A 19,667-nucleotide genomic window follows, 5' to 3' on the forward strand; every position below is an offset into this window, starting at 1 on the left:
GTGTGTTTGTGTAGTATGCATGCACACATGCTCGCACAGTTCACATCGGGTACTTCTGTGAGCTGTTTGCTGTCTTTTCTCACATTCCATTTGTGATTTACACGTTTCTTTACATAACTGCCGATGACTGCTTATTCTTCCTCTTGTAGACGTTCTGTTAATGTATTCATCGCTGTATAAATCTCAAGTGATGCGTCATGAATGCCATTTATGTCTAATAACAGTAAAATAAACAGTAAGTCTCCCAAAGCTGCCTCCTCCGGGGAGTCTAACAGCATGTGAGAGTCAGGACATGTGCTGTGTTTACTTGAACAACTCTTCATGGCCACTATGAGGGAGAGTCATGGGGAGTTCACAGGTACTTTACTGTAAATAGTTTAATCCAAACATTATGTTGGTTTTCTTTTAGAGGGAGAAAGATGGATAAAGAAAGCAGGCAAAGGAAGGCAAAAAGATGAGATGAAGTTTCAGAGATCTCAGCGGCTCCTGCAGACCGGCCGCTGAGACTATAAAAAGAATGAGACTTCCCAGAGGACCAGCACTCCCTGAGGAATCAACATCCGCTGGCCTAATCTCTGACCTCCATCACAATCACCTCCCCCTCATCTCTTCTTTTTCCTCTCCTCCATCTTCTCGTACCTGCAGCCGGGAGACATGCAGATTACACGCTGAATGAGTGAGTCCACAGTGAGGCCCGCAGATATTATGACATGACAAATGATCAAGGTTAATTATCCACCTGAGTATGATGGCGTGACAGCTCATTAAAGCATTACAAGGCCGCATAATCTGCCCTGTCCTCTATTTCTCGGTGAGAATCCAGTCGGTGTTGCAAGAGAGGAAAAGGCCATGTGAGGATGAGCTGAGCATGACCAGACAGGCAGGATCGAGAAGCGGAAGCAAGTGCAAACTCACATTCATGACTCTGCTCTAAAGTCATAACAAGGCAAGACAGAAAGGTTTCCCTGGCACTTTTCTGTGCAGCTCCATAATGAACTGATTGTAAAAAACAAGGTGAAAAAGATGACTGTAATAGCACTTATAATTATTCTATGTGTAAAAAAAGTTGTATTTTCGGGTTTTGGCTTGGAAAGGACAGCTGCACTATAAAATAATGACTTTTTTCATTTAGAGTTGAATTATCCTAACAAACTGTTTATGAAGGTAATGTGGGATTGGAGAAAATTTCCTGATAAACAACAATAACACTAGCCAAAGTGATGAAAACTTTCCATAGAAGGACTTGGATAGTAAAGTGAGCTTAAACTGCAGTTTCAGATCAACGATGAGAGAAGCAGCTTAATAGGACCGAAAAACATCTGCAGAGGCAAACCATTTGTTTACATTAGATGCATGGACACCAATGATCTGAATGAAGGGAGCGCAAAACACCCATCCAAAGAAAGTTAGAGGCAAGCAGGAATAATGCATTCAGGAGGCTGCTGATGAAATGAGGCAAACGTTTTATTTGCTGCAACAATGCAAGAGAGCATTTATATTCATAAGGCAGCTGGCTCTCAAAGTAGATACTCACTTTGGATGTTTACTAAAATATAAACTGTGTCCCCTGAAATTTGCTCTGCATGTTTTATCACTCCCGGCACAAACGCCAAACCGCTGGCTTGTCTGTCAGGCGTGCACTTGTCTAAAGCAGTGAGGTTTCCTCTCTGTCAATCATTTGCTATGGCTTCAATGGCATTCACAGAGATTTTTTTTTAAAGTGGTTGTATCTATGACAACCAGATAAACCATTTTCACCTAAAGTCTGTTAGACCTGGGTTGTTTAGATAAAAAAAAAAAAAACACTTTTAGGAGAATTTATAAAATTAGAGAGACTCAAATTTATTCAGAAATTGTATTGTCTTCATTTGTAATTATTCATAAAAGTAAAACAGTCACATGGTTACATTGTTTCTTGTGGTTTAGCTTTAAACATTTTATCATAGTGGTTCTTTGATATCCTCATCCAAATTGGACTTTTATTTCTTTCACAAAATCACTTCCCTTTTGTTAAAACTGACTTGTTTGTTAAAACACTTCACTTTGCTTCTTCCCTGTTTGACAGCCGTGTGTGTGTGACATGATGAGAGCTGCATGTCGTCTGCCTCATTTGCATGTTTGTCCTGAATCCACGAGGGAGGGTTTATTTTTGTTTATGTGTTATGTTCTTTGTGCGTTAAAGGCACACTGCATTTACATTTTATACCTGGAAGCCTACTGGTTGCCTAAATTACAGCTTTAGCACTTCAGGGGCAGAGCAAAAACAGATGGTGGCCATTGTGGTTGTAACGCCATCAACCCTACAGTGCCATGTTCCTTGTAGTGTTTAACATGTTTAAGACATTTTAATCTCACAGTTTAAATACATTTTAACTGTTGACAGGCACAGTTGGCAGACTAAATCTGCTCTTTATATGAAGAACCTCTCAGTTCGCTTCAGTATTTCTCCAAAGTCCAGAATTGTGATCACAGTAGACTGGTTTGCACTTTCCACAGTGTAGCTATTTTCATCCGTATTGTGCAAGTAGAACACCAACAGCTTTTGACAGTGTCTTGGACCCACCTGCCGACAAGTCTCGCTCCTCCCCTTCCTGTTATTCTTTCCCTTACAGTAAAACTCTCAAGCCATGACTGGCAGCACACAAAGCTCACAAATGTGGTTAAAACTCATAACTGTTGTGAATATATTGGCTGGAAAGACATCTGCTGTACAGTGTGTTTGCATAACAGTATTTATCAGCATATAGTTGCCTGGGATGTAGATGTAGACGCTTGTGGACTATTTGAAATGTCTGAACATTCCCAAAATCAGCATATTTGCTTTAAGGTGAAGATGGGGACAGTATATATATTATCTTATATTCAATCTGCCAAGCTGTATTTTTTGTATTTGTTGCTTTTATTGTATATTTTAGGCCTAAAGGTAATTCAGCCATTTAAAATGAGTATTTCTGTCTGTATTTAAAGCAACTGCAATTCATTTTTATAATAAAAACAGAGCAAATGACTAGTGTTAAACCCACAGAGAATTATCATCCGACTCTGCAGTTCTCCTCAGCTTAACAGAGCATTTTAGTGATTTTAAGCTAATTGTTTTGGTTTTCCGGCCTGCAACTTTACTGTTTTGGTTCGCTGTCACCACACTCATTGTGTCGTTTTTGGCTCTAGCAGGCAGCTGTTTTTAGTGGAAAAGTACCAAAAACCGACGAAACACCACCTGCTCAGCAGCAAACAGCAGACAGACAAAGTTAGCGACTAGCTAGTGAACATAGTGGAGCATAAAGAGTGTTATATTTCCCTCAGGAGTTTTTGGAGTGCAACATAGCTAAAAGTAAAGTGGATATTGGACTTACATTACCTAGGTGGCCAGAGACATGACTCCAAATGAATGCTGATGTTGACTCGTGTCTGCTGGATATGTAGATAGGCAACTGTTTGCTAACAAGTTTGCCATATCATCTTAAAGAAGTGATATGTTAATTTTGTGTTCGCAGATTGTTTCTGCTGCCCCCAAGTGGCAAAAAAACTATTACAGGTTTAAGTCAAACAATTTATAGAATTTTGCAATAGTAGAATAAACTGCTTCACTGTAGATCACATAATCTGTTACTAACAGCACATTATTCATTCGTTATTAAAAATTTTGACCCATACGTCTCTCAAATTAGTCCTTTTTATGTATATATAATTGGCAGAGTTTTACTGAGCAGTTCCTCCAGATCAGCTTGAACACAGGATCGTGGTTAACTCCATAATGGGATTTGAGTCAAGTTTCAAAGAAAGAATGAAATATATACATGGCACACCCTCTGTGTCTAATATTTCATTGGGGGTCATTAGGTTAAACTGACAGGAGAAACTCATTCTTACTGTCACACAAATGTAATCAGACCCAGGGGAACTTAGTCACAAAATCTGGTGTTGCTGGTGTCAACCTGTCCCACAATGCCACTGCACTTTCAGCCTCATTTTGTTGACATGGTGGCAGGAATCAAAGAGAGGAAGTGTGTCTCTCTCAACTCGTTTGAATAAAGTGACACATTTTTTCTAAAAGGGGAAGTGTTGATATTCAAACTGAAGAGTTACTATCCTTGCCCATCAGTTCCATCTGACAGTGTTTGTTGTGTTGCATGAAACGTAAAAGCCCTCTCTGAGTGAAATCTAAATCTAACACCCCTATTCTTTCAGTGGGGAGGGAGACTATATGAGTGGACATAAACTTTGCCGCCAGAGCTCTTGTCATGAAGCCTTCAGCGCTCTGCTATGCTTTGCGTTATAACACTGTAGACTGATAAAGAGATAATGTATGGAAGAGGTGCTGACAGAGATGAGCCATCTGTCCCTCATTAAAAACGTTCAGAGGGAAGGGAGAGACAGGTCACTGCTGGACAGCACTACACACACACACACTGAGAGAGAAATCTCCCCTGGGATGCTGGATCAAGCATGATTCCCTGTATGCCATGGCGACTTTGAGCAAGGAAAGACTAATAAGAGTTGCCTCCTTGTTAGGAAGCCTGAACAGTGCATGTGAGGATATGTGTCAAAAGGCCCTGAGTCATGTCTTACAGGAGTAAATGCATGATTTTCATCCTCCATGGGCTATAGGCTTCATCTGCACCTTATTAAAGCATCTGCAGGGTGATTTTGCAGGTACAAACAACTGTCTATGTGAATGCCAATTGCAGCTAACATCATGAATGACAGCTAACCAGGCAGAAGGAGAAGTCAGCCCTCCCTTCTCTTTTTCAATAGAGGAAAAACTGATTTTCACTCAAAGGTAAACTGGTTACAGGGCGGCACATGGAAGGACAAAGTGGAGAGTGTACCATCTTAAACTGTTTACCCACCTTCAAAGGATCTGATATGAAAATATAGTCAGCAGCTCCCAGCGCTCTCATTCATTTGGATCTTACATTATTGCTTTGTGCATCACCTGCTCCTCTCTTGGCTCCCCCTCCATCCGCTGCGCTGTCTATTTCCCAGGTCACTGATTGGTAATTGGAGCTGTCTGACAGGAAGTGACAGCCTCCGTTGTTGTTGTGCTCTGTCTGTTGTGATGTGGAGATGCATGTTCATTGGTAATTTACATAAAAGCCCTTGGGGGAATGAACGACCCAGCACTTGATCCTCTTTAATGGCCCAGTCTGTCCTTGGTGATGATCAGTGTGGAGAAATGATTAGAGGAGGCAGGGGACCAACACAAGAGTAGAGCTGACTTACAAGAAGTCTACTTCTTCAAACCATCACTTTTTTAATATGTTGTAAAAATTTCACATTCTTCCAGCCACCTTTGTTTTTATACCCAAAAACAGACATTCCTGAAGCAGAGATGATGACACCCTTCAAAGCACACAGACAGACTTGTGAATGAGTTCATCACCGCTCCGTCTGGATATTTATACCGGCAGCTGTAATGTCGTGTCAAAGCCCAAAGTTCTGAGACCTCCGCACTTGTTGACAGCGTTTCATGCGGGAGTTAATTGGTGTAGATGACCTGTCAAACCAGCAGCCTTTGGCTAACACTGAGGAGCTAGAAAGGAGATAGAAGGAGCTTTCAGAGGTTGATCATGACTGCTATTAATAGCATTAGCGGGCCAGAGTCTAAGACAAGCTGCAAGAGCAATTCCCGAATGCAAAATAACTAATTCAATGCATCCCCTGGACAGAGGAATAGCACTGTCATTTATTATTCAGCATTGTCTTCCCTTTGCCTGAAGACAGTTCAGCATTTTGTATTTGAGAAGCACCGTCTGTAGCACTCCTGCTTCTTAATCTGCACTAATGCTGATTTACAGCGCTATTATTTTGACAAGAAATCCAAACTGGCTGAAAAGGTGACTGGGGGATTTAACAGTGATAATGTATGGATACATTTCTTTTTTGCTTCAGATGGGTTATTACTGCTATAAAGACTCAAGTGCATTTCAATGTTAATGTACTTTGTATGCCACATGTACAAAGTCATTCTCCTGTTTGTCTTACCAAGAGCAGTTCAAAGCTGTACGTCTTTGTGACATAAGAAAATTAGATTCTTGGGTGTTTGGCTTCTTACTAAGAGCAATAGCTGCTCAGATTCATAGTTATTGATTGAACTGTTTGGTGCCAGTTAATCATTTCTGCAACGTCTTAAGTTATCGGTGTTGATTTCAACCGAGGTGAGAAGATTTTTATTTTTATTTCTAGGGTGTCCGAAGAAACGATAGATTTCATATCAGAAAAACATGAGACAAAGCAGACAATTCAGTGAGCGTCTGAATACTGAGACTCTGAGCTCTGAGACACAGATAGAAGATTTATGAGACTGTGATGTAGATATCAGTCTCACATTGCATCAGGACTAAGAAACTAAAATACTGCCAAAGCATTACTGTAAAACATTTTTAAAGGTCTACAAAAGCAAAGCATGGTTTATTGGGTATAAAAAATAAGAATGTGGACGTGTGTATACTGGATTTTTTATTCGTTTAGTCTACAAAAAGTTAAACTAATAACATACTTTGTGCATTACAAGATACCAGAGGCCTTTCAGTAATGGTTTTAAATTACTCATTTTATCTGACCAGCTGTCAGAAACTGAAAAATATTCAATGAACATTGACATCAAACATAACAAGCAAATCCTCACATTTCAGAAGATAGTACCTGAATAATTTTGGTGTTTTTTTTGTGAAAAATTACTTTATTACAGTAATTATCAACATTGTTTACTGTTCATTTTTTGTGTATTGTCTACTGTACAGTCAACAATCTCTTTCAGTGGATGGGACAAACAAGTGATCTGTTATATTGATACCGGTGATAAGTCATTAGCATTTCCATTTTGTCCTTTCCAGAATCCAGACTCCTCTGTGTGTGTGTGTGTGTGTGTGTGTGTGTGTGTGTGTGTGTGTGTGTGTGTGTGTGTGTGTGTGTGTGTGTGTGTGTGTGTGTATGTGTATGTGCGTGGGGAGATGGGGACCAAATGTACAGTTCAGGCCTACACTGGGCGGCCTATTACACACATCATCAGTGACTTGGGTAATTGCTTGAATATGCAGCATTGATTCCATTACTGCCTGATTGACAGGATGAGCCCGTCATCGCACGGTGACTCATCCTGCCCAAAAATGATTGAGAAGCAAACCGTGTGCCTGGATGTGGTGATGATGACGATGTGCGTTTGTGTGTGTGAGTGTGTGTGTGTGTGTGTGTGCAGTATGTGTGTGTTGGAGCCTGACTTGCCTATTCTGAATTAAAGTGTTGGTTTTGGAAAGAACGGTAAATGAATAGTGACAAGTGTAGAAAGTGGGCTGTCAAAGGTTGTGTGGTTTAATCACATCACACACAAATATCAACATTAATCAAGACTGTTAGAATGGCTCTGATTAATTCAAATGGCTTATTTGAGCAACGTTGGAGGGGACAAAATTACTCACTTAAACACCCTGACAATTATATCAAAACTGCTACAGTACCACCAAAAGATAACAAACCTGATTTATTTGTTGAGAGGGATGTTATCCAGAGCACCCTTTCAGCGTCAGTTGATAGGGTGCTCCACCAATTTAGCACTGCACTCTTATAACATTGTCTGAATCACGATTGGACAGTTTTTAAATAAGGATCAAAATGGATGCAGCAGAAGCACAGATATTTTCTTTTTCTATTCATGTGTTTTTATATTTAAAAAAAAAATAGAGTCACTACCTAATAGCTTAGAAAATCATCAATGGGTCATACACCTTTAAATCCTGATTACACACTTGTTTAAACAAAGTTTTGTCCCAAACAAATGTAGCAATCACTAGCTACTCTCTAGAAGACCACACAGTCGAGACTGGACTAGCAAGGCTGTGATATCATCAACACAGACTGTACTGCCCAGTGAGCTGGGTGCAAACAGGGAACTAACAACCATGATGGTGCAATTTACATCTCTTTTCCGAAATTATGCCATTGCAAAAAATGAGAGCACTTGCCTCACTATTGTTGCCAAATTTAAGGTGTTAAATATCACTTTGACATAAAAAAAATGTTGCTTCTGTGTGCTAATTTTGTGACATTAATATAATTAAAGTTACTGCTGTATAGACCCCCCTCCTCCCCCTTCTAGTGGACTCATCAGCTCACAGTGATGGTCATCAGGTCAGATTTGGGGAAATATGTTGATTTCTTTACAGCTCAATAGAGGAGATTGATGCAATTCCTCCAGCTACCTGCAAGGGCAGAAACTACAAAGAATGAATAACAGGTTAATCTTCCACATATCCATCCATCTTGAGTAGGATAATTGCACAGATGCACACTACTGTATATTTATAATTCTTTCTCATGCTTAAAAATATGCCTATTGCCTTTTAAATACTAGATATCAAAGGCCTGTACTGCTATTTCAAACATCACGAGGGAACTGTATTTAAAAAATTGAGTTGAGTTGGTATTAAGACAGTGTAAAAGCAGACCGTTTTCCCCTGACATAAAACATTTCCCTTCTCTTCCTGGGGCTGACAGGCTGCATGGCATCCTGCTGCGCCAGACTGTGAAATGATGACTCTCTCACAGATGTGCAGAGCCCCCCAAAAGGAAAGAGGGAAAGGAGAAAGGGGGGAAAAGAGGGGAGAGGCTTATTAATGGTGAGGTGGTTGGGCGGGGTCGGTTTGCCACTTGGGCTGCTTGTCAGGTACAGCTGCTCCAGACTGTGGTTGACTCATATCACACCTCCTTGATTCAAAGTCAATGGCAGCAGCAGCTGTTTGTCCCTAACACTCCAATCTGTTGTATACTGGCAGCAGAGTTCAAATGTACCAAGTTCTTTGGAAAACATGAAGAGTGGCTGTTTTTCAGAGTCAAATTCAAAATAATCATGTTTTCTGAAATCAGGTTCAGCTGAACAGTGAAAGGCATTTCTAGTGTCAGATGCAGGTACAGTAGTGTGATGCATCATGTGCAAGGTGGAAGGAAAGATCTCTTTTTTTTCTTCATGCTCAGGAGGCCACGACTCATTTCCCTCATGCAAATGAAAGCTGCAAGCAAAAGGGAAGGCAAATGCAATTGGAAGGCTGACAGTGCTGTGTGGAAAATGTTGTGTGACTGGCGCTGAGACTAGCACAGTCCCCCAGTGTGTGCCACTGAAGGAAAGAGGGAGCGAGCCAGAAAAAGGGGGGTCAGGGTGGGGATTTCCTTTTCATAAGAGCTTTGGCATCGGAGGGGTTCTCTCAAAATTTATGTCACCATGAGGGCTGATGTGAATGTTCTTGCTAACTGAAGGGAAACTTCAAAACATTAGTCGATACTGGTGATGACTAACGATAATCTCACTGACTGTGCATGTGAGGGGGCAGCGAGCAGAATTAGTGGAGCCTGTGGTTGTAGCCCGAGTCTCTGCTGGGGGTGTGTGGATAGCTGTAGTGAGGTCTGGTTTTTAAAATAGAAATCTCTGGATCTGAATATTGATGCAAAGGCAAGGACACGAGCAGAACCTCCAAAGGAAGTGAGAGGGCACTTGTAGACACTTAGCATCCAAGAACTTCATGGTACCATCCTCCAGACAGCAGCTCTGAAAGTTATGTAAGCTCCAGATATAAATACACTTTTTTCTCTCTCTTTCTGTGAGAGAAGAGGCCATCTGTGAGTGAGGACAGAATTGGAGCACCTTGTTCCTTTTATACTTTGTGCCCAACGAGGTCCCAGTCCAGCTCCTGTGATCTCCAACAGTAGACCCATTTCAGTGTCTGCATACTGTGGGGAGATTATGCTGCAGTAACCTTACACTCAGGATAAAGTGATGGAAGGGAAATCTGGAGCACTGGTTTCCCTACTTGCATTTAGTTAGCTGATTCCTCCCCAGTCAACGATGAATGGGCAAATTCATTTAACTTCAGCCTCTACATTAAAAAAAACAGCGGATTTTCCTCCTAAAAGCCAAACAAGGCCTCCACATTCATAATCTATACAGCAACAGCAATCTTTCTCTAACTGACAAAACAGGTTTATAATAGGCTGGAGCTGGTGACACTTTGGGGACCATCATGTTACCACAAGGAATAAGGTTCAGTCCCACAAGCAGCCAAGCAGCACAAAATAAAAAGAGGTTATCATTCAAAAGTTTTAACCAATGGGATATCGGTTAGAGTGAGAAAGGCAGTTTGATTTGACAATAGAAGCAGAGGGGCGGGATTGTCCACAGATTTGTGAGGGTTTTATTGGTTAGAACAAGTTCCAGGCGATACCATGCCGCATGAAGTCACCTTTACTGTTTTCCAGGAAGTGACAGTTTTCCAGGAAGTTCAAGTCCCAGAGGGGTCTTAGTAAATGATATGCAAAATAATATGTTTATGTACACTGAGAGTAGACTTGTATTTGTTTCTGCCAGAATAATGGGGAGCTTGAAGTCACAATGAAAGGGTATTTTGATGTTTGCTGCAATAATTGTGAGCATTTCTGGTTGAGGATGTTGGCAATGACCCTAGTGCAGCTAGAGACTACTAAGAAGTGAGTTTGTTGAATCACAAGAAACATGAAATGTAATTTTGAGCATAAATTAATAATTTCATGGATGCAATCATGATGTCTCAGGAAAAGAAAAATAAAGTATTACTGGGTTAAAATGTCAAATTGCTCTGGGTGCTGCATTGCCACTAGTGTTATTTTGAAAATTGTGAAGTTTTTACAGACTAACAGGAGCAGAGGAGAGAGGACTGTTCAACTATCTGTAATATTTCTTAAGAAAAAGAATGATAACAGGAACACATCTGGTGTCTCTTATCCACTGGTGCTCTTGTCATTTCAAAAAGGAAAAAAATCCCATTCCCTGCACTCATCTGGATGGTTAAAAACAAAAAACCTTCATTAAATATGGGTTACTGTAAAATTACACCAACATATTGCACACCTGTAGATATGCGTAGGTTTGGATTCATTGTGTGCCATCACACAATTGTGTGTATTAGACCATATTTATTAAAGGCTTTTTGTTTTTAAGCAACCACTTGAGGGAATGAAGTTGGATTTTTGTGCCGCACCCTTCCCATTTATGAAGACATATTTTTCCTTTTTTAAAATCACATGTTTCTTATTGATAGACCATGAGGTAACCACTTTCCAGTAAGTGGTTACTTGGTGGTTTTGAGAAAATACAAAATGTACTTTTATATTCTTATTTTCATTCATGTCACACATCAATAACTGTGTATATGAGACTTTACCTGTAATCCCAATGGTCCGAAATTACTTCCTGAGGGAGAAATTTATATGAGGTGGAAAGTCATGTTTTATTCCACTTTCACCTCAAACCAGTTGTCCTCTAACTGGACAAACATCCTCTGAAGCAATGGTATTCAACCTTGGTTCCTGAGGCCTCAGAGGCTGTTTCTCAATACCAGAACAGCTAAGAATGGACTTGAGAAGGATGTTGTTGCCAAGTCTCCTTGAGAGAACAGTCTGGCAGGACTGCAAGGCCGGAGAACACAGCTGTCAGAGTTCATGACGTTCTGTTTAGCTGCTATTGTGCCGCTCTACAGAACATCCAGCTCATTTCACCGGTGACAGAACATCACCATCATATTTTATTGTGTTCATATTACATGTATTTTCTTGTTGTACATTGCATATTCAACTGCATTTATTTGACTGCAGTGAAGTAGGAGACATTTTGTACCTAGTAGTTAAACATTTGAATAATATTTGCATAGTCACATTTGGAGTAAGAAGAATTTCAAGAAATTTTAACCAGATAAGAAAAAAACATAACAGAAACAAATAATTATTTGTCTTTTACCAAACAGTTAGACTACAAGACAGAACAGAAGCCCACCTGTTTTCTTGCTTTGTCTGTACTAACTATAGCTCATGATCATAACAGCTAACATTGGCTACAAGTTTCCTCTGAGCACTCCACCTTAAAATTAGCTGTAATTAATGTTGCTTTCTTATTTCAGTTGATAAACTCACAAATGAATACATTTTTATTTGAAATAAGAACTTGGTAAACTTGGATTGTTCCTCCTGCCATCATTTTAGCCCTCTGGCTTCATTAAATACAGCTCCTGTTTAGATGACTTGGGTCACCTAAACAACAACTTGTACTAAACACTAGACAGGGTTTCTAATTGCTGACTATCTTAGGTAGAATTCAATGTTGGTAAACTCTTGTCAAGCTACTCATCTCTTCACTTAAGCATACAACTGCCAGTGATGAGTGAGACTGTGGCATAAATAAAAAAAATATAAACATCTTAAGTGATTATTTCCTTGCTGACTCTATAACGAACCATAAATTACAAGCCATGTTTTTCTCTTTTTTGTCAGTTGCGAGGACGACTTTGTGGTGGAAAATAGCCAGTGGGGTAGAGTTGTTATCTTTTGAAGCTTAAAATTAGTCAGGGTCATGTTTGTCTGTCTGACATCAGACTCTCAGAGCAGTCCTAATTGAGAATAGATAAACATAATCTTTGTGCAACTGGCCCCGGGGCTGCTCACACTGCTGTGTGCATACATTCAGGTAGCACTGCATCTCTGTGCACTGTCAGTCTGGCTGCTGAGAGCTTGAAAACCACTGTGGTGTCCTTGAGCAAGGCACTTGTCTCCTTCAGCTGCAGGGGCGCTGATGTGCAGCTGACTGTTAAAGTTTACAAGTTAAAAAAAAAAAAAAAAAAAGTCCCTATAAGAAGCAATAAAATGACGTCACAGGATAGCGTTAACTATACCCCACAACCTGCACTACAGCATAAGTGAGGATTGACAGGTGTTTGAAGCGTCTTGCTCTGAAACCAGCGTGTTTGGGGTCGTCGCATGAGGCAGCTGAGCCCTCCGCTCAGGTACACACAGCCAATGAGAGCGCAGGAGGGAGTGCTCAACAGCGAGGAGGCGGTCCTCCCCGGCACACACACTGCACACCTTCAGATGGAGATGAAGTAGCAGCGGCAGCAGTCGATCAACAGAGCAACAGCAACGTCTCTACCGCGGATCCGGAGGTTTTCTTCAGGGGGGACAGGTGACAGCGCAGACCGACCGACTGACATCCAACCGCCTGAACGTCCATCGGTGGAAATTACTGCTCTTTCACCCCCCCGCGCACCCTCCGATTGCCTCAATAGATGTTACTCAACTACATGCACATCGATCTGATCATCTAAGCCCAGTCCACCAAGATGGAAAATGCGCACACTAAATCGGCGACTGAAGTTTTAGCCAACTTCGGCGTGAACGAAAACAATGGGCTGACTCCGGAACAAGTCAAAATCAATCTTGAGAAATATGGACCGAACGGTGAGTACTTTTATAAGTCTACCATTATTTATTTTTTACCTTCTTAATTTCAGTTCAGAGCTGGTGCGTATTGCAGCCAATCGATTGATTTATCAGGAAATCCAACTAATGCCGTTATATTAAGCTGCTGCAAATCGTGCGCTATCATATTCCTTCTGGCGCACAGTCAGTGGAAATATAAGTGGCACATTCATTGATGCACATGCCTTTATTGAGATTATTCAGCGCACATTGCACCAGTTAAAGTTAGCACATTTGGACAGGGGAGGCATCGATGCAAGTTAACTATTTTAAATAAACTCTGACTGATTGAAATAATTCACTCATAACGACTTTCTTAAAATTTTGCTGGTCTCTTAATGTCAGATCTCGGCATATAGTTCCCTAAAGAAAGCGTTATTCTCACAGAAAACAACCCCGCAGCCTCCTCTGACAAGTACTGACCAACTGCTGCTGCTGCTGCTGCTGTGTGTGTGTGTGTTGGTGTGTGTATGTGTGTGTTGGTGTGTGAGGGCAGACATCCCTGGCTGTCATGCAGAGATCAGGAAGTGCAGAGCAGGCAGGATCAGGCTACAGGAATGGAAGAAGATGAGGTGGTGAAGATAATGAAACAGAAAATCTTGAACAACCTGTTTTCACTTTCAACAGTTATACTCCACGTGGCTTATACTTTCCAGTTCAAATTACAAGATAACCGAGGGAAGATGATGTGTGAGCCCATTTTAAAAATATCATTTTAGAGTGATAATGATCACAGAGGCACCAACTACTGTCACGACAGCAACAGAGCAAGCAAAGTCTTACTTAGAGCTGATATGATAAGCCGATTAATCAATAAGTCGATTGACAGAAAAGTAATTGGCAACTTTTTTGAAAATTGATTCGTGTCAGTAATTTTCCGAGCAAATGAGAGGATTTTCTGCTTTTTTTTGTCATATGTGGTCGTAAACTGACTATGATTGGGGTTTTGGACTGTTGGTCGAACAAAACAAGGCTGTGGGAAGCTGTTAAGGGTCGTTTTTTCCCACATTTTACTGACTAGAATTCATAAAAATTCATAACACATCGATTTAAAAAAAAAAAAAAAAAAAAAAAAAAAAAAAAAGTAAAATGCAATCAATAGTTTCAACCCTAATCTAAGCTCTTGCATCACTAATTTCTCAGGCGAAAATACAGCTTCCGTTGAGCAGTGTGGATCATGCAACTGCTCTCTCACACGAAGGCCCTCCCGAAATCTTCATCATCTTTTTACACTCAGCCGGTGTTTGATGAGTATTTTCGTGTTGATGTCCGACCTGACATCACCACACCTTTCCCTCCTGTCATTTGCATGGGTGGCCAAGCTGTGGAGTAGAGCGGCATATTGTGCCAGTCAGACAGTAGCCCTTTTGTTGCAGCCCAGCCACTTTACCCAGGGGCTCGTGATGACTTCATGGAAAAAGCAACGTCTTGCCACAGATAACATCTCTTTCGCTTTTAGCTGTGAACTTCCTGCCTGTGTGAGCGCGTACAGATAAATACTTGAGGGAGGGAATACCCTTTTCCCTTGTTGGGGCTGACTGTTATTGGGTTATCCACTCAACTCCACAAGCCAAAAAGGGGGGAAAAAACTGCATTAAAATTGGCGCGGGTTTGTTTACTATTTTAGTACATGTCATTGCAAAGTGATATACGGCTGGTAAACGGCTCCTTCCCCTCTGCTCAGAAACCACAGACTTTGTAGCTGCATGCAAGGACTCCGTGTGAGCTTTGGTGTTTAGTGCTGGGGGGTGTCTGTTCAAAGCAATTTGCGGATAGCATGATTACCTCACTCCCACTGACGTGCATGCACCGGGTTTACATCTGAGGCTGTCACTATCAGTAGCATCTTTAACCTAAATCGACATGTCCACAAGCAAGATGTCCACTGTGCTGGAGACTGAGCTCACACAGCCTCGGACAGTGTTTTGTCTCAGAGGGCAACCGGGGAGGGGGAGGGAGCTGACATGATGTGCTGTCATTTCACCATCAGCACACCGCTCCAAGTGTCCGCAGGAGGAGGCACCGACACTCTGGCAGGACAATATGACATGTCTGACATGTGTCCAATGGGCGCGTGAGGTTTTTCACACTCGATCGGCCTCTGGATCTCTGGGATGGAAGAGGAGGTTTAACCACAGCTGGATTCCAGAGACACGGTTCATCTGAGAACTGTCTGTTAGCTGCCCCCTCAATTAAAGCATGATGAGAGTGTCTTGCCTAAGGCTGCAACTAATGATCATTTTCACTATCTGTTGGTTATTTTCTCAATTAATTGATTAATGGTTTGGTCTATACACATTTTTAGAAAATAGTGAAAAATGATTGTTATAATATATTCAAAGGTGACGTCTTCAGATGGTGTTTTATCCGACCAACAGTCCAAAACCCAAAGATGTTCCGTTTACTATCATAAGAGTATAAATCATCAGATTTGAGAAGCTGAAACCAGTAAAATTTAGGGCATTTTTTGCTTAAAATAATGACAAAAACAATTATCTAAATAGTTGCAGATTAATTTTCTGATAATTGACTAATCATTGCAGCTCTAGTCTTGCCTCATTACTTCTTAAGATAACTTGGACAGTGGAAATGTGATGAAACTGCTTTGAGGTCAGATGTTTTGGCCTTTTATTCTTATCATAATATAGATGGCTGAGTTTTCCCATTAATTTGTCTTTAATGGCAGAATGTCTCAAGTGTTTCAGCACTCCTGTCTAATTAGGAAGCTTTGTTAAACAGGCGAGTTCAACTTATTGATTTGATCTTGTTCTTTTTATGACACATCAAATGTTGCTTTTCATTGCCACGCTGTACTGTAAGTAAAGAGAGGTGAGAGGGAACAGAGAGACTGAGAAACCCTACCGGGCAGCGTCAGAGTTTCTGATCCCTTTTCTAAGATGTTGGAAAATTAGCTTATCCACCACATCTGGACAGTCTTTTCTACAAAGCAGTCTGTCTGTGTTGCAGAGAGGACGCAGCTTCCATTTATGGTCCACTAGCGGCTCCTTTATTTCTAACTTCATATGCTCCCTAAACATACAAACAAAAACACATATGCTACAAGAACCTTGCTAATTTACTGTCAAGAACTACAAGCACCTCCATTTACAAGACAGTTTATCACCTTCATTGTGAAATAGTTGGTTTTGATGTAGTAGAGGAAGTCACAGGCCTCTCTCTCTTTGTGTCTCTCACTCTCACACACACACACACACACACACATGCTGTCTGTGTGTGGGTGCACAAAGAATGTTTGTGCTGTTACAGCTTGTGGTTCTTGGTGATTGTGTCCTGTGCACTCACAGCCCCGATTTCAAAGGCGCAGTCCGTTCATTTTTAGAAAGTGTCAGAGAAAGGGCATATTGTCTCCATGAGCAATCAACTTTGTTTTTTTGTTCTTTTTTTGGGGGGGGGAGTGGGGGGGGGGGGGTAACCTAGGCAGCAATTTTCAGAGGAGCTGACACACAAGTGAAGGAGAGTCGAGGGAGGAAGGGCTTTTTTTCACAGGAGGAGTAATTTATTGATTCATCTTCTCCATTCTTCTCTTCATTTAAGAGAATTTTGTGCTTTATAATCTCGCAAATTATGCTGTCAGAGCTTAAGTCTTTCAGACTTCAAAATTGTAAAGTATAGTTGAATAAAAAGGCATTATTAATAAAAGCAAATGACTCTTTAAATTACTTTGCATGGTTGAATAGCGTTCAAAGTCTGTCAGGGCTGTAATCATGTCACTTGACACTCCCTCCAGGAGAGGAGAACAATTACACAACATATTCAGGTTAAACAACCTAGCACCATCACAAGTGTCCAATGTTAAATTCATATGTTGACTTTCAGCCAGAATATGACATAGTTTTCAGCAATGTGAAAGACAATTTACTCAACATCTGCTGATGGCAATAAAGACAACCCTATCTTCTTTTTCATCTGTTGTTTAGTGCACTCTGCACACAAGCTCCACCGAGCCTCTGATGATTCCATTTACATTAAAGTTACTACAAGGAACGTTCATTTTGTGTTGATCTTGGCAGCCCCTGTGGACAAAAGTGGTAGTGTTTCCCAGAATGAAGACTGCATTTCCCACAGATGAGCACTATTTCCTGGCATTAGTTATTGAAGCGAGTGAAAGAAAGATGCAACTTATTTTTAATACTATTTTTCTTTTTTAAACACAGCTGTTTGTAGGATGCATAGCTATGAGCTAATGTATCTGTTTGTGGCTATGTAAGATTAATAATTGTAAATAATTGTGAAGCAAAGTAAACTTTATTTTAGTACCGTTCATACACCTCGGTTACATGTTAGGCTGCATTCACACCAAATCAGGCAATGCGGCACCTTCTTGCCGGGTTGTGCGGAGGTTTAGGCTTGTTTATTTGTGCTTTAGAACATAACGAAACAATCAGAAAATAACATTTTATTTATCTGATTCACGGCTTTGTTCTCGCTACCGCCACTCGCTCTCTTCATTCACTCTCTAGCTCGCTCGACCACCACCGCTCTATTTCTGTCTCTCGTGCTTTCAGCTCGCTCACGCTCTCTCTCTCTTTTTCTCTTATCTTTTTTAAAATGAGTTGGGAAGCCAAGAAGAGGACTAACTTTACTTGTCCTAGTAACATCCCTCATGCTACAATGCTACATGTAATATAAACATAGGCTCCCCTGGTCTGTGTGCCGTAAATTGTTTCGTCTGATTTCGCCACCCAGTGGTAGAATAACTACATCTATATAGTTATTCTAAGTCTTCTTGCTGATGGTCTCATTTGCTTATGTACTGTAGGTCATATAGAGGCATCAGTATTAAATTGAGACTGTTTCATAACCATTTAAAAACTCCTTGTAGTTGCGTTAAGTAATATTAATTATTGTTGTTGATTCAAGATGTGTGTGCATATTTTCCAGAAGTGGAAATGCAGTAACTCTCTGGCACTTAAAAGGTGTATTGTTTCCTGTCACTGATGCAATCCCAAATACATCTGACTTTGATTATCGGGTGATACCATCCTTGGTAAATTATGCAATGTTACTGTATTTTCCTCAGGTTTCTGCCACAAATAATGATTACAACTTCCTCTAGTGGGATCTCACTCGAGGTGTTGTTTCTCTTCCTGTTCTGCAACTTGACATAAAAGCAGCCTGACTTACTCGCTCCTGCGTTTGAAATATGAGAGACATTCTGCAGTTTCCTGCTCCTCCTCCTTTGCACCGACACACTCATGAGTGCACATTGCAATACACTCCTCAAGCAGGGTTTGTCGGCTTCCACTTTAACTGTCACTTGTTCTGAAATTGTCCAGTTGAGAGTTAAATTGTGGTAACAGTGTTGGAGTTATGTGGGCTGAGAGAGGAGAGTTAAGTTGTAGAAAAGTAATTTGGAGTCCTTGGGGTGTTGAGTCACTTCCCTGTTCTAGTGGGCTCTGTGTATGCCTGCCCAGCTGCCTTCAGAGGAGCTGTGATCCTGTTCTAGCTTGTCACTTGTCTTGCCTTCTTCCCTCCCACCTCTGCATCTGTCAGTCACCATCATGCCCTTATGGTGAGATATGTTGAGTCACCGGACTGTAACGCACCGCCACTGTCATCTGCTGCCTGGACGCCCTGCCACATTGCGGCCCAGTCAGAGATGTGTATTCAAAGGTGTTTGCGTTTCAAGGAGTGGGCTGTGTATACACAGATCATATGCTGTATAGTATGTGGCTGCCTTTAAGGTATACCATAGTGAACACAAGGTCATATAATGGTACACACAGAGATGAGCTGTGTGAACAGTATAATGCGCTGCATGTAAAGTGTGTAGCTCATAACATGTCTGGAAAAATAAGTAAACATTAGATAAGTCATGTGTTTGGATCTGATGGTTAAACCTGTTCCGCTTCACCGGGACAGGTTTAAGAAAACAAGCAACAATGAAAAGAACGCCTTCAAAACAGAAAATGACATGAAGGGACATGAAAATGTTTTTTTTTTTTTTTTTCCCATCTTGCTGGTTATTAAATCATGTCATAGTGAATACTTTAACTAATAATGCCAATGCCAATTTGCTGTAATTTTATTCCAAATTATTTTTGTTATTTTTTCATTTGAGTGCATATTGTCTTCAAACAGTTACCTCATGATGAATTCAAACTAATCACAAATTAGTGAATTTGATTGAATTGAATCGGAAGACACTGGGTGCATTTTATTTGTTTAATGAAAATGCATAATTTGTGATACTTTTAAGATCATTTTTGTGCTTTTGAACACTTATGACTGGTCCTTACTGACAAGCCTTTTGTCATGATAAAAAGACAGTCATTAAAATGTTAAATTGTGAATTTAACTTTTAATGATAATACTACCCTGCAGATAATTTATAATAAAATTACACAGAAATTCCACTTTTTAAGCAAATTTCAAAA

The 19,667-nt window shown here is 40.7% G+C and overlaps 1 protein-coding gene across 1 annotated transcript in view; it reads left to right on the forward strand.

Annotated features, from left to right (window-relative positions):
• The first annotated feature begins 12,865 nt into the window (after positions 1-12,865).
• Positions 12,866-19,667, forward strand: part of atp2a3 (ATPase sarcoplasmic/endoplasmic reticulum Ca2+ transporting 3) — a 50,540-nt gene continuing 43,738 nt past the window's right edge. Inside the window, exon 1 of the mRNA XM_044370301.1 lies at positions 12,866-13,248. Coding sequence (XP_044226236.1) covers positions 13,131-13,248 — 118 coding nt within the window. The 5' untranslated portion in view covers positions 12,866-13,130. The remainder of the gene's footprint in view (positions 13,249-19,667) is intronic.

This window comes from Thunnus albacares, chromosome 13 (assembly GCF_914725855.1).
Source record: "Thunnus albacares chromosome 13, fThuAlb1.1, whole genome shotgun sequence".
Classification (NCBI taxonomy): Eukaryota; Metazoa; Chordata; class Actinopteri; order Scombriformes; family Scombridae; genus Thunnus; species Thunnus albacares.